At 45.9% G+C, this 13995-nt stretch overlaps 1 protein-coding gene across 2 annotated transcripts in view; it reads left to right on the top strand.

The window, feature by feature from the left end:
- The window catches only part of Rbm20 (RNA binding motif protein 20), a 242048-nt gene that overhangs the window by 209397 nt on the left and 18656 nt on the right, over nucleotides 1–13995 (top strand). For both annotated transcript variants that reach the window (XM_004659350.2, XM_004659351.2), the window contains exons 8-9: nucleotides 3868–3947; nucleotides 5939–6608. In XM_004659350.2, the coding sequence (XP_004659407.2) occupies nucleotides 3868–3947; nucleotides 5939–6608 (750 nt within the window). The remainder of the gene's footprint in view (nucleotides 1–3867; nucleotides 3948–5938; nucleotides 6609–13995) is intronic.

The following is a 13995-nucleotide window of genomic DNA, read 5'->3' as shown; positions in this document are numbered from 1 at the left end:
ATGTCAACTTTCCTGAGATGATGATCACAGCATTTTTCCATCTGCATCCTTTATATAAGCACAGGATGCAAAGGCCAGCTAGAAAGGAAAATCTTTGGCCACTTCTTTCCTCCTTTCTTTTTTTCCAAGGTAGGGTCTCACTCTGGTCCAGGCTGACCTAGAACTCACTATGGAGTTCCAGGGTGGCCTTGAAATCACGGCAACCCCCCTACCTCTGTCTCTCGAGTGCTGGGATTAAAGGCGTGCGCCACCATGACCGGCTTCTTTCCTTCTTTTCTGATGACACTTGGCAGAGTGCTTGGTCCAGAGAGTGCCAAACAATTATTAGTTGTTACTTAAAACAATGATCCTCAGAAAGGGGCCATGGTTTTGTTCATTCTAGTCTCAACATGTAGTACTTGCTGACTATTGTAAATTATTTTTCTGTAGCTGCCTCCACCCATTTCTCCAGCCAGCCATCGTGGAACAGGTATGGGGGAGGGGACCCATTACACCGAGGTTCTTCCTATGTGAAGGTAAATGACCTCAGTGGGGCTGTGCAATCTCAGAATAAATAACTCCCATACAACACTGGGTTAAAAGTGGGCTCAAAAGGAGTGTGTGTTGGGGAATTAAGTATATGGGATATTTAAGGTAAGGAGTGGCTCTTTTCAGCCCCCAAACACTATTAATTCATTACTGTGACTCCCGGGGCTCAGCGGGAGTCAGTAGAGGATGACTTCATCTGTGGTACCTGCTGGGCCTCTGCTCTGCTCATCAGGGCAGCTGGGAAGAGAAGGGCAGGAAGCTGCCTGTGGTAAGCAAGAGCTTCTTATGCTTCTGGCCTTGACATTGGATGTCCTGGGATTTCTGTACAAACCCTGTCTGCTTCATCTTCTCTCTCACGAGGCCATCCTCCTCCTCCCCTCCTCTGGGTTTCAAAGGGTCAGGAGGAAAGGAGGTTCCAGAAGACCAGAAAAAAGCTTGGACCTCAAGGATTCCTTGTACAATGGTACTTCCTCACCCAACCCCTCCGGGAACTTTTATTTTTGTATTCTGAAAGGTTGCCATGTTCACATGGGCGGGGGGAGGGGCATGTTCTTTAGCTTATTCCAGGTTCCAGCTTGTGGAGCCAAAGATCCGGGACTTACATAGAATTGGCCTCCTAACTGATGCAGATCTAGTCTCATGGATGCGGTCCTGATGGTTCCCATTGGCTTGTCCAAGCTCCAATGCTCATTTCACTGCACAAAAGTAGTCACTGACTTTCAAGGTGGACAGGCAGGAAAAGACCAGATCAATGGGGTTCATGTTTAATGTAATCACCTCCAAATAAGTCTTCTTGCCTACCCCAAGGGAGTGCCAGCAACCTTGGCTGGAGGACAACGATTTGGAGTAGGTGGGGGCATCTTGGGTAGCAGCTTTCTTCTCACCCCAGGTGACTAGCTATTGCCTCTTCTTTGACCATCCTTGGACTCTGCAAGGCTTTGGTCCCATTCAAATAGATGCAGTGCCAGTTGACAGTGCCTGTTCTGGGTGACCTGGTTACTTGCAGGTGGCATGCTCATGTGCTGATAAATAGAGTCAACCTTCATATCTACTATCAGACATAAGGCACAATTTGTCAAAGTTGTGAGGTATTGGGTCTTTTCTCACACAGAGAATGGACTGGCTTATTGTACCCATGCTTCTTCATGGCTCCGAGTCAGGGTCTTCTCTCTGACTTCTCTGTGCTTCCTGAGCTGAAGATACACCTTCTCTGAACATGCATATCTCCTCTCTATGTCCCTGGCCACTCACTCTGCAACTTCAGGCACTGTCTCCTCCATCATCATCTTTACTAACTGTTTCTTCCAGCCCAACCCTCAGCCTTGGCAGTGACAGGTTAGCTGTGCAATGCAGAGAACATGGATGTCTTGACTCAGTTACTGTGTACCTTTGGACCTGGACTTCCCAAATACTAATGTTTGAGTGGCTCTTAAAGTTTCATGCTTTGTAAATTACATGGAAAAATAATTTAAAAAGAAGTTAATTTCACTTCTTACTAAAATTCTTCATCAAAAGTTGATATAGTAGCTGGGCATGGTGGTGCATGCCTTTAATCCCAGCACTTGGGAGGCAGAGGTAGGAGGATCACCATGAGTTCGAGGCCACCCTGAGACTATAGAGTGAATTCCAGGTCAGCCCAAGTGAAACCCTACCTCGGGGAAAAAAAAAAGTTAGTATGGTAGAGTTATGGTGTTTAGGCCTTTTAAAAATCTGATAGAGGGCTGGAGAGATGGCTTAGCCACTAAGGAGCTGGCCTGCAAAGCCAAAGGACACAGGTGTGATTTCCCAGGACCCATATAAGCCAGATGCACAAGGGGGCACACACATCTGGAGTTTGTTTGCAGTGGCTGAAGGCCCTGGTGCACCCATTCTCTCTCTTTCTCTCTCTCTCTCTCTCTCTCTCTCTCTTTCCCTGCTTATTTCTCTTTCTCTCTCTCTTAAAAATAAATAAATAAGAATAAATAAATATTTTTTAAAGTCTGATAGAATTCACAAATCATAAAGCTCACCCTGCTGGACATGTTTTGTTGAATGAATAAATTCTGTAGTCTTTTTGGAAGATGCTCCTGTTCTTTTCTCATGCTTATGATTTTTTTTTTAAACGCATTGTCATTTTCCATTCTTGGGGGTTGTGATTTGAGGATTGAGCTTGGTTCCATTCTGGCACATTCTACCACAAAGTGGCTCTGGACAGAGCTGAGTCTATTGTTGCCTGGCATCCTCAGCTGTGAAATATGCCACACAGCTTTCAATGTCCACACCACCAATTTACTTTGAGCATCCAGTGACCAATGTGGCCGAACACACTGAAGTGTATTGGGGAAAATATTCAATTAGCAATAATGACACCTTGAGTAAACCTCACTAGCTACACATAGCAGTTAACTTCTTATTGCTCAGGCAGAATACCTAACCAGAAGCAGTGTATGGGAGGAAAGGGTTTACTTCCAGCTCATAGTTTCAAGGGGAAGTTTTAGCATGACAAGAAAAACATGGCAGAGCAGACAGCTGGGTATGACATCTTGTCACATCTGCAGTGAGGTACAGTAAATAGGGCTAGACTATAACACCCCAAGACCTGCCCATAGTGACATCCCTTTTTTTGCAAAGCTCCAACTCCCAAAGGCTCCACCAGCTGAGAATTAAGCATGAAGCTTAATTACAAGCACATGAGGATATGGGAGCATTTTTATATTCAAACCATACCACTGCATTCAAGCTATCGATGCTAAGGAGTCAGGTATTGAAGAGACGTGGGGCACACAGAAAGCAACTTAGCTAAAGTGTCTGTTGCTGAGTCCTTACTCTTTTTATCTTTATGACCTTTATGACATATTCCAGAAGTCACCATCTGCACATAACAAAATGTGGCAGGTGGTCTTGGCATTATACAGGGTAGAAGTTCTGCTTTGGCCTGAGTCTGTTCTGTTGAGACACATATGGAAGATGGAGGCTGCAAGTCCCTTTCCAAGTTGATGGTATCATTGTTCTGACTCCCTTCTTGCAATTTTACTTATTTTTTTGCCTTTGGAAGGAGGAAGGAGGGGATTAACAATTGCTGCTTGTCCCTAGCACAAGGACAGTGGACTCCTCCAGCTATTTCTTGTTGCAGCTGAAAGGATGTCACACTTCTTGCATCACCTCCACCCCATCACCTCCATCCTAGTCCATATTATGCTCGTGTGCCTCATCTCTTGGATTAGAGCTTTTCTGTTTCCTGAAAAAGGCACTTCCCACCTCTTGTGGAGTGGGCAATGGAACACCCAAGTCATGGCTGCTTTCTTCTGGTATTTGTGAGGCTGTCTCTGATCTGATGGTGAGCTCTCTGACTTTGCCTAGAAACCCGGGAAAACTGTGGCGGCCATCATCCAGGACATCCATTCCCAGAGGGAGAGGGACATGTTCCGGGAAGCTGACAGGTGAGGCTTTGGGTCTCAGGGCAGAACTCTGGCAGTTAGACACCTTTTCAGTCTTTTTTTTTTTTGCCTGTTTTTTTAAATATTTTATTTATTTAAGAGGGAGAAGGGGAATGATTGGGCACACCAGGGCCTGTAACCACTACAAACAGACTCCAGATGCATACAGCACCTTGTGTATCTGGCTTTTGTGGGTACTGAGAATTGAACATGGGTCCTTAGGCTTTGCAGGCAAGCAACTTAACCACTAAGCCATCTGTACAGCACCTTATTTTTTTTAATTTTTTTTATTTTTTGGTTTTTCAAGGTAGGGTCTCACTCTAGCCCAGGCTGACCTGGAATTCACTATGTAGTCTAAGGGTGGCCTCAAACTCAACGTGATTCTCCTACTTCTGCCTCCCAAGTGCTGGGATTAAAGGCGTGTGCCACCATGCCTGGCCCCTTATTCTTTTTTACTAAGGAAATTTGAGTCTCACCATGGCCTACCTTACCCCTTCCCTCTGGTCCCTCTTCCGATGAAAAATGCTAGTATAGTCCAAAAATGCTGTTCAGGCTACCGCAGGAAATGGAGAGCTGCTAGGCTTCCTCTCAGTTGTAACTCCTTTGTTGGAAAAGTACATGGCAAAGGATCAGTTAATACCTGACCCTTTGGAGCAAGTCTGCACTCTCCTGAAGTGACCTGAATATATGTGTCTCTTCTGTTAGGCCTGGCCCTTGATTTTCATGAGCTGAATGCAGTAGGAATAAGAACATAGATGGTCAAAACCCACCCAGTTACTTGTCACTCTGGGCATTATTACTTTCCAGTTCATAAGTTCATAACTCAGCTACAAGTTGACCATCATCAGCCCTTTGAAGAGTCAAAGTGGGAAACAGCAGGAATGAGCTGTGGCTGTCCCCAGACTGTGGCTCTTACCCAGGGTGACCACAGAGGGCGCTCTAACCTCACCTTACAAGAGCCCAAGCTGTTTTCCATCTTCCTCAAAGCAGCTTAGTCCTAGGAAAACACAGATCGGAGTCCCTCTGACAGTGAGGGCGACTGGTTGTCCTGTCTTTGAGAACCAAATGGAAATGCCTGTCCTTTTAGGAGATCAAGTACACAATTCAGTTTACTAACCAGCCTTCAGAGTGTGTGTGTGTGTGTGTATGTGTGTGTGAATGTTCAGGCTTGGGATTTTTGCCTGTCTGGTTTTTATTAATTTAAAATTGTGGTTGTTTGGGCTTTTAAATGATGTGGATAAGGAGCATACCACCTGTAGTTCTACTGTAATGGGGCATGGGAAGAGTGAGGATGTCTCGTTCTGTTCCAGGGAGGTCTGTCTCGTTTTCTGGGTTTCAATTTCTTCATTTCAAGCATGAGTAGGTCAGATTTTTGAAACCTCTTCTAAACCCTTAGCTGTCTTCCTAATTCTTTGTTTTGGGGATCTCTGAGCCTGTCCTCATACTCCAGCCACTCTTCAATGATGAGCATCCCTCTTTCACACTCAGGATCTTAAATTGAAAAACTACAACTAAATGAGAACAATGGGAGCTAAGTAGAGGACTGGTTTCAAATCTTCTAAGCAAGGGGCCCCCTAACTGGATCCCAGGTTAGACAGCTTTTCTCAGACAGGATTAGGGCAACTTCACCACCAGTCCTCACGCCACAGCGCCCAGGAAGAGAGTCTACTGGGGTCTGCTTGTGAGCCGGGCTCACTTCCACGAGGAAGACAGAGCTGAGTCAAGCCAATGCAATCATCCTTGGAAGTTCCTAGGAGCAGACTGAGGAGGGGTAAGAGAGGGGTTTAAGGAACATCGTTCCTCCAAGGAAGGCAGGAGGGAGGACAGACTTCCTCCCGCATCATTCTGTGCAGTGCTGGATTGTGACTGGACAGTGTGCAGCTGGGTAGGTGTGCCCCATATATCTGCAGGAGAAACTGTATGTCTGCTTGCATCTGGCCGGGGCGGAGTATGGGATGTGCACATTCCGAATGCTCTTCCTTCCTCTCTTGCAGATACGGCCCAGAGAGGCCACGTTCTCGTAGCCCAGTGAGTCGGTCACTGTCTCCCAGGTCCCACACTCCAAGCTTCACCTCCTGCAGCTCTTCCCACAGTCCTCCAGGCCCCTCCAGGGCTGACTGGGGCAATGGCCGGGAATCTTGGGAGCACTCTCCCTACGCAAGGAGGGATGACGAGCGAGATCCTGCTCTCTGGAGGGAGAACGGGGAGGACAAGAGGGACAGAACAGACATGTGGGCACATGATCGCAAACACTACCCCAGGCAGCTGGACATAGCTGAGTTGGAAGAGAGACTTGAAGGAGGGCGGGGCCACCGAGAAAAGTACCTGAGGTCTGGGTCCCCCAGCCCGCTCCATGCTGCGTCCACTCACAAAAGTCGAGAAGATGGTTACTATCGGAAAGATCCCAAAGCCAAGTTGGATAAGTACTTAAAGCAGCAGCAGGATGCTCTGGGGAGGTCCAGGAGGAAAGAGGAAGCCAGACCACGGGAGAGCAGGCACCCCCACCTGGAGGACTCGGGCAAGGAAGATGGGCAGGAGCCCAAGGCTGTTAGGGCCCCTGAGGAGGCCAAGTCCAAGCACAGTGAAAAAAATAAAACCAAGAGACCTGATAGAGACCAAGAAGAAGCTGATTATAAAAAAGAAAGCAAAATGGCAGAGAATGAGGTAATGATGCAATTGTTTCCCCAGGTAAGGCAAGGCACGGAAATAACCAGCACGATGTATGATGACGTGCATTTGTTCAGTGAGGAGCACGTGAACATTACCTGGCTGTTGGCTTTGCGCCAGGCACTCTGCTAATCGCATTATATCAATGATATCACTCAGTCCTCGTGGTGGCCCTATGAGGTTGGTACTAGCATAACTGCAGAGGAAGAAACTGAGCCATGGAGAACTATATTATTTGCCCAAGAAGAATGGTTTGGGAAATGGAACAGCCAGAATTATATCTAGCAATCTGACCCCAAATTTCGTCATGCCTTATTGCCCTTTCTAGTAGGGAGGGATGTAATGGAAAGGCTTTCTATAGTCCTGTGTGTCCAGGGTGGAGTGGCCCTGAGGTGTTGGCACCCACAGAGTCTGCCAAGGGAGATTAGATCTTTAGTCCATTCTATCCTCCTGCCAAATCCTAGAACCACAATGAGAGGTGGGAAAGGAGAAGCAGGTACCACCCCCTAAATTATACAAGGCGCCCAGGGCGAGGTGTGTTTCTCTAGATAAAGGGTTTTAGTTTCATTTTAATAAAGGCACATGGCAAGCAGCTGGGCTCTTTCAGTGAAGTGCCTTCTGCATTTCTTCCATTCCCAGGGGAGTTACAGGCAAACCTGGGGTACCAGGTTTGAATTATAACTTGACTTTCTCGATTCTTCTTGCCAAGACCTCCTGTATTTAAGTAGGTGTGGGATGATAGAGGTTTAGGGGATCTTTTAAGAGTATGTGAGCTGGGTACTGAAGATGGATAAAAGCTAGATTTGTATTCTTGGTAGAAACTATCACAGTGGCAAAAATGAAGACAAAGACCCTGGAGATATTCAGTATGGCTATATCTTCGGACATAAGAAAAGAGACCATTTTTGTTTTTATTTAGAGAACACTTTGTTGGTTTCTTTAATTAAGCTCACATAGATAAAACTTTATATATATAACCTATGATTTTAATATATTGTCTTAAATATGTGGAAGATAGTTAAGCTTAATATTTCTAGGTTGATATGGTTGCTAATTTCTATATAATGGCAACCCAGCACAGTGTATTGGGATATGTTTTTCCAAAATTGACAGCAGAACTAAAGTTTCCCAAAGTTAAAATTATGTGTGTGTGTATATATTTATAATTATATAAAAAGACTGACCAGGTGTGGTGGTGCATGCCTTTAATTCCAGCACTTGGAAGGCAGAGATAGGAGCATTGCTGTGAATTTGAGTCCAGCTTGGGACTACAGAGTGAGTTCTAGGTCAGCCTAGGCTAGAGTAAGACCCTACCTCAAAAACAACAATCACAAAAAGATCAATAATAGCAGTATGTTCTGCATAAATGACAGCAACCACTTTGCCAGGTTCTGTAGTCATCCAAATACAATGGCTGAGACATCCAACATATTCCATTAAAAAAAAAAAAGTTAAAAGGGCTGGGAAGATAGATAGCTCAGTCTGAAAACTGCTTCCTTCTTCAGCATGTGGACTTGGGTTCAATGCCCAGAACCTATGTAAGCTATCCGGTGTGGTAGTGTGCCTGTAGCCCCAGCAGAGAAAGGCAGGTCCCTGGGGCTTGCTGGCAAGCCAGTCTGTCCTACCTACATGGTGAGCTCCAGGCCAGTGAGAGATCCTGTCTCATAATAAGGCGGACAGCATTCCTGAGCCTGACTCCAAAGGTGTCTGGCCTCTGCACATGTGTACATTTAAAAGAAATTAAGAACAAAATTCCAGAAAACATCAAAGTTCTATTGCTGGAGCCATTTGTGCACTTTCTCTTTTATTAGCTTTTATTTTTATGTTTTCCTTCGAGGTAGGGTCTCACTCTAGCCCAGCCCAGGCTGACCTGGAATTCACTATGCAGTCTCAGGCTAACCTCTGCCCTCCGGAGTGCTGGGATTAAAGGTGTGTGCCACTATGCCTGGTTTTTATTAGCTTTTTATTTATTTATTTAATTTTTTTTTTGAGAGAGAGACAAAGAGGGAGAATGGGTGCACCAGGGCCTTCAATTGCTGCAAATGAACTCCAGATGTATGCACCCTCTTGTGCCCATGTGTGACATTGCTCACTTGTGATACTGAACGTCTAGTTTATGTAGGACCTGGAGATTTGAACATGAGTTCTTAGGCTTTGCAGGAAAGCACATTAACTGCTAAGCCATCTCTCCAGCCCTTTATTAGCTTTTCAGTCATTATCTAGAAAGAAAACATTTTAGAGTAACATCATTAAAAACAGCTCTGATAAAACCTGGTCACTTGGGCTGGAGAGATGGCTTAGCAGTTAAGCGCTTGCCTGTGAAGCCTAAGGACCCCGGCTCGAGGCTCGGTTCCCCAGGTCCCACGTTAGCCAGATGCACAAGGGGGCGCACGTGTCTGGAGTTCATTTGCAGTGGCTGGAAGCCCTGGCGCGCCCATTCTCTCCTTCTATCTGTCTTTCTCTCTATGTCTGTTGCTCTCAAATAAATAAATAAAAAGTGAACAAAAAAAAAAAACACCTGGTCACTATTACAAAAAGATACCACTCTTTAAAGTCATAACCCTGATATAAGCATGTAGTGAACACATGCCAAAGATTTTATTCAACTCATTCATTATATCTTATAAACCTAAGATATAAAAGTCAGCTCAAAGGGGACTTCAAAGAGTGGGTAACTTACAGAAGCAATCATGAAATGGATTTGCTAGTGTGGAACTATCTTCCACAGAGTTCAGGAAGCCAATTTCCTTTTCATTGGGTAAAATTCATTTGCATCTCTAGGAAGGAGAATCATCTGCATTACAATTAGTGATCAGTTGTCTGCAACTTACAGAGTTATAAACTCATGAAAGAAACCCTTGAAGAATGTACTAGACACATGCCCAACATTCTGTTTAAATGACACCCAGGGTTGGGCCCTGCAACAGGCCTGTAAGCCCAGCTACTCAGTAGGCTAAGGTAGGAGGATCACAAGTTCAAGGCTTACTTAGGGCTACAGAGTGAGTTCAAGGCCAACCTGGTCAACTTAAGGAGAGCTTGTCTCAAAAATAGTTTTAAAAGGGGGGTCTAAAGCTCAGTGGTGGTGTGCTTGCTTAGTATTTGGGAAGCCCTGGATTCAATTCCCAGTACTGAAAAAAAAAAAAATGGCAAGGGGACAGAAGGAAGGACATCCGAACTGGGCATGGTGGTGCACTACTTAAATCCCAGCACTCAGGAGGCAGAGGGAGGTGGATCACTGTGAGTTCAAGGCCACCCTGAGACTACATATTGAATTCCATGTCAATCTGGGCTAGAGAATAAGACCCTACCTAGGGAACAAAAAAAAAGAAAGAAAAGAAAGAACATCCAATAGTCCCTTTTGCCCATTTCAAAGGACTTGAACTAGGATCCAAGAGCCTGGGGAACTGCTAGGAGTTTTTAAGAGAATATAGCTAGTCCTCCGTAATCCACTGGTTCCATATTTGTTGGTTCAACCAACCAAACATCGAAAATATTTGAGAACAAATATGTCTGTACTGAACACACAAAGATTGTTTTTTCTGGTTGTTATTCCCTAACAAGGCAGGATAACAATATTTACATAGTATTTACATAGTATTAGGTAGAGAATGTACATGGGTTATAGGCAAACACTACGGCCATTCTATATAAGGGACTTTGGCATCTGCAGATTTTAGCATGCTAAACAAATCCTAGAACCAATATCATGTGGGCACTGTAGAGTAAGTATTTGTTCAGAAATGTTCAAGGTGCTGGTGACAGCTCAGTGCCACAAGCAAAGAGCAAACTGGCAGGGGCTCAGGCCCAGGCCACCTGCTGATTGCTAGTCTACAGACCCTCTGTCTCCCAAGGCAGAAAGGCCAAGCTGCCACTTTGCACACTCACACTCACTTCTGAAGCTTGTCTTTGGGAGCCTTGTTTATCTCCCAGTTTTCTCACTCTGCTTTCATCAGTTTGCCTAACATTGTCCACTTGAGGGTTGATATAGCAAGGGTTCTTCCAAGAGCCCCTGAAGCAAAAATATTCTCCCCAGGTCCCTTGTGTCTATCCCATAATTCTGCTCTCCTAGTTGGTTCTGCTTCTCTACAGCCCTTGAGTGGGTTCGGTATGTCTTTGTTGGGTTTCTGAGTTGATGGTTTCTGTGGCTTTTGAGCCAGCTAACCCAGCTCTGTGTATTAAAGTAAAAACACAAAGTTTCCTACACCACTCTCAAGTTCCATATCGAGAACTTGGGAAAAATTTAGATGCCTTTAATAGTCAGACAACGGGAGTCAGCACAGAGAGGAAGGCAGCAGGCGTGAGACACTGGGCACTCCTCTCCTACAGGGACTTTGCCAAAGAGCCCCCTAGCAGCCCCACTTGCACTCACCTCTTTTGTCTACAGCCATGGCCACTGCCCAAAATCTCAACATTCCTATAGCAGTCACCTTCTGGTTGTTGTGACAAAACACCCAACCAGAAGCAGCTTATAGGAGGAAGGGGTTTATTTACAGCTTATAGTTTGTAGGGGAAGTTTCATCATGGCCGGAGTAGACAGCTAGGCATCACATCTTCGTATCAGCAAGGAGGAAGTAGCAAGAGAGAACTAAGCACAGCAAGCAGGGCTGGGCTGGAACACCCGAAGGCCCACTCCCTGTGACTCACTTGTTCCAACAAGGCTCCACGTCTCACAGGCTCCTCAACCTTCCCAAGTGGTGCCACAAACTGTGGATTAAGTATTCAAACACGCCAGGCTATGGAGGGCACTTTACACTCAATTCACTACCATCCCAGTCCACTTGCCTCCCCTCCTGGCTTTCCTGTGTTCTGTAGCACTGATCACTTAATACCTTCATTTCATATAGTGTCTGTTCTTGGCCCTCAACCTCTGAGCCTGATCTCCACAAGGCAGAGATTCTCATCCTTTGTGTTCATAGTCTCTTGTTTGTGGAGCAGGGCTTGGCACAGAGTGAGTGTGCGATAAGTATCTGTTGAAGAAGGGAACACCAGGCCCAGGCTCTGGAGGCAAAGTCCTGACTTCTGAGAACCGGGTCACGCTGTGTTTTCTACCTCAGTGGTGTTTGTTAAGCGCGTGTGGTCACGAGGCTGCTGTTGTGTTTTAACGAGCTTATGCACATGAGAGGCCCTCTGAGATCTCTGGAGAAGGTGCCCAGGTGGAAAAGCCGGTGTGTATTTTGCTCAGTGTTCATGCACGGTCAAGCCTGTACACGCGTTCCAGCCCTGACCCCAGCAGCCTAGAAGAAGGAAAGAAACCAAATTACTAAAAACGAACCCAGAAAAGATGTGCCCCTCCATCCTTCCAGAAGGGAGGGATCAAGGATTACTGATATATGCAGGGAAGGCAAGCCAGGCAGCTGGTGGAGAGATGTGTAGGGTGAATGGGGACCACGAAGCACGATGGGCCCCTGCAGAGCAGGGAGGGGGTGCCAGCAGCCGGGCAACGTGAGGCAGTAGCTGCTAGGTTGGAGCACACGAAGTCTACAAGGCTGGGGGACTCTCCCACGCCGGAGAAAGAGCACAGCCCAAGCTGCGTCCATGATCACCTGCAGCCAGGGTGTTACAGAATGTAACCCTCATATAAATAACCCACAAAAAGCTGGGCGCAGTGGTGCACACCTTTAATCCCAGCACTCGGGAGACAGAGATAGGAGGATGGCCGTGAGCTCGAACCACCCTGAGTCGACATAGTGAATTCCAGGTCAGCCTGGACTAGGGTGGAAACCCTCCCTCGAAAAACAAAAATAAATAAATAACCCATAAAAGTAAGAAGAAGAAAAGAAACACCACGTGTGCTCAGTCAGGACCCAGTCAGAAACCTCAGCCTGATGGGAGACAGGCGCCATTCACTCACTCCATCCATCCTTTTAATAACTAGTGTCCACAGAGCACCTAGTATTCCTGAGGGAAAGTAAACTGACTCCTGGTCTTGTGGTACTCAGAGTCTAGTAGAAAGACTTGCTAAACCAAGTCTCTTCAAATGCACAAAGGGCAGTGTCAGAGCAAAGGAAAGAGAGAGGTGTAAGATGCTGTTAGTGCCTCTGGTGGTTCCAAGGCTTCCCTGTTACAGTTTGAAGGATCCCTAAATATTTTCTGGATGAAAAGGAAGGAAGTCAGGCAGAGGGGTGAGTATTTGCAAAGGCCCTGTGTGTGGCTAGACACCAGCATTGCTGGAGCAGAGTGCACCGACCTAGCATGTTGGGAAGCGTGAGTGATTTGCACACAGGAGCCGCATTATACAGGGCTTTGTGAGCAGGTTAAAGATTTTTTTTTTATCTGTATCTTTAATGAGAAGAGAGGTAAATGAAATTTTGGTGCAAAAAATCTATAGCAAGAATATAATTGTCTTTCCATTTTAAAAGAAGCTTCTTTTGATTTCCTTGGCGACGGTAGATTTGGGGAGAGGGTAGAGAGGACAGAGGGGAGGTAGCTGAGCCTTCCATCCATTGGCCAGGCTCTGGGGCGGCGGAGCCTCCCTGTAGTGGTTGGGACCTAATCTCCTGCTAGCTGGGTTGAGAAGCTAAACATGATTTGCATTAGACTGTTCCCCTGAAGCTGCTGTTCTTTAAAAAAAAAAAAAATTATTTGAGCCACGTGTGGTGGCACATGTCTTTAATCCCAGCACTCAGAAAGCAGAGGTAGGAGGATCGCCAAGAATTCGAGGCCACCCTGAGACTACATAGTGAATTTCAGGTCAGCCTGAGTTAAAGTGAGACCCTACCTCGAAAAACAAACAAACAAACAAACAAAAATATTTGTAAGAAGAGAGAGACGAGAGAGAGAATGGGTATATCAGGTCCTCTAGTCACTGCAAAGAAACCTCAGCTACATGGGCCACTTTGGACATCTGGCTTTATGTGGGTACTGGTGAAGTGAACTCAGGTCATTAGGTTTTGCAGGCAAGAGCCTTAACCACTGAGCCATATCTCCATCCCCCTGTTGTTTTTGACTAGAGGTAACCCAAGGCAAAAGAAAGAAGTCCTGAATGGCACTGCCTTGCTTCTTTGCAAAGGTCTGGCTGGTGAGATGTTTCAGGCTGGCTAAGTCCCCAAGAATGTTCCCTTCCCTGCCAGTTTAAACTGAAAGGGACATTTTACTATATTGACCCAGAAGCATATCTACAGAAACTGCTTATAAAGGGTAAGGCTTATTTATTTTGACAAGGGAAGACCAGGAATAATTTACTTGGAAACTCAGGAAGAAAAAGGAGTCAGACACAGTTAGCAAGCAAGAGAGAGAGGGAGAGAGAGAAGGAAGGAAGGAAGGGGAAGGAAGGAAGGTGTAGCTTAATTGGTAGAGCCCTGCCTAGCATCATGAAGCCCTAGAACTACATGAACCCAGCATGGTAGTACATGCTTATAATCTCAGCACTCCAGAAGTGGAGACA

Source organism: Jaculus jaculus, chromosome 1 (assembly GCF_020740685.1).
Source record: "Jaculus jaculus isolate mJacJac1 chromosome 1, mJacJac1.mat.Y.cur, whole genome shotgun sequence".
NCBI lineage: Eukaryota > Metazoa > Chordata > Mammalia > Rodentia > Dipodidae > Jaculus > Jaculus jaculus.
Note: the sequence above shows the minus strand (reverse complement) of the source record. Positions and strands in the feature narration are given on the sequence as shown.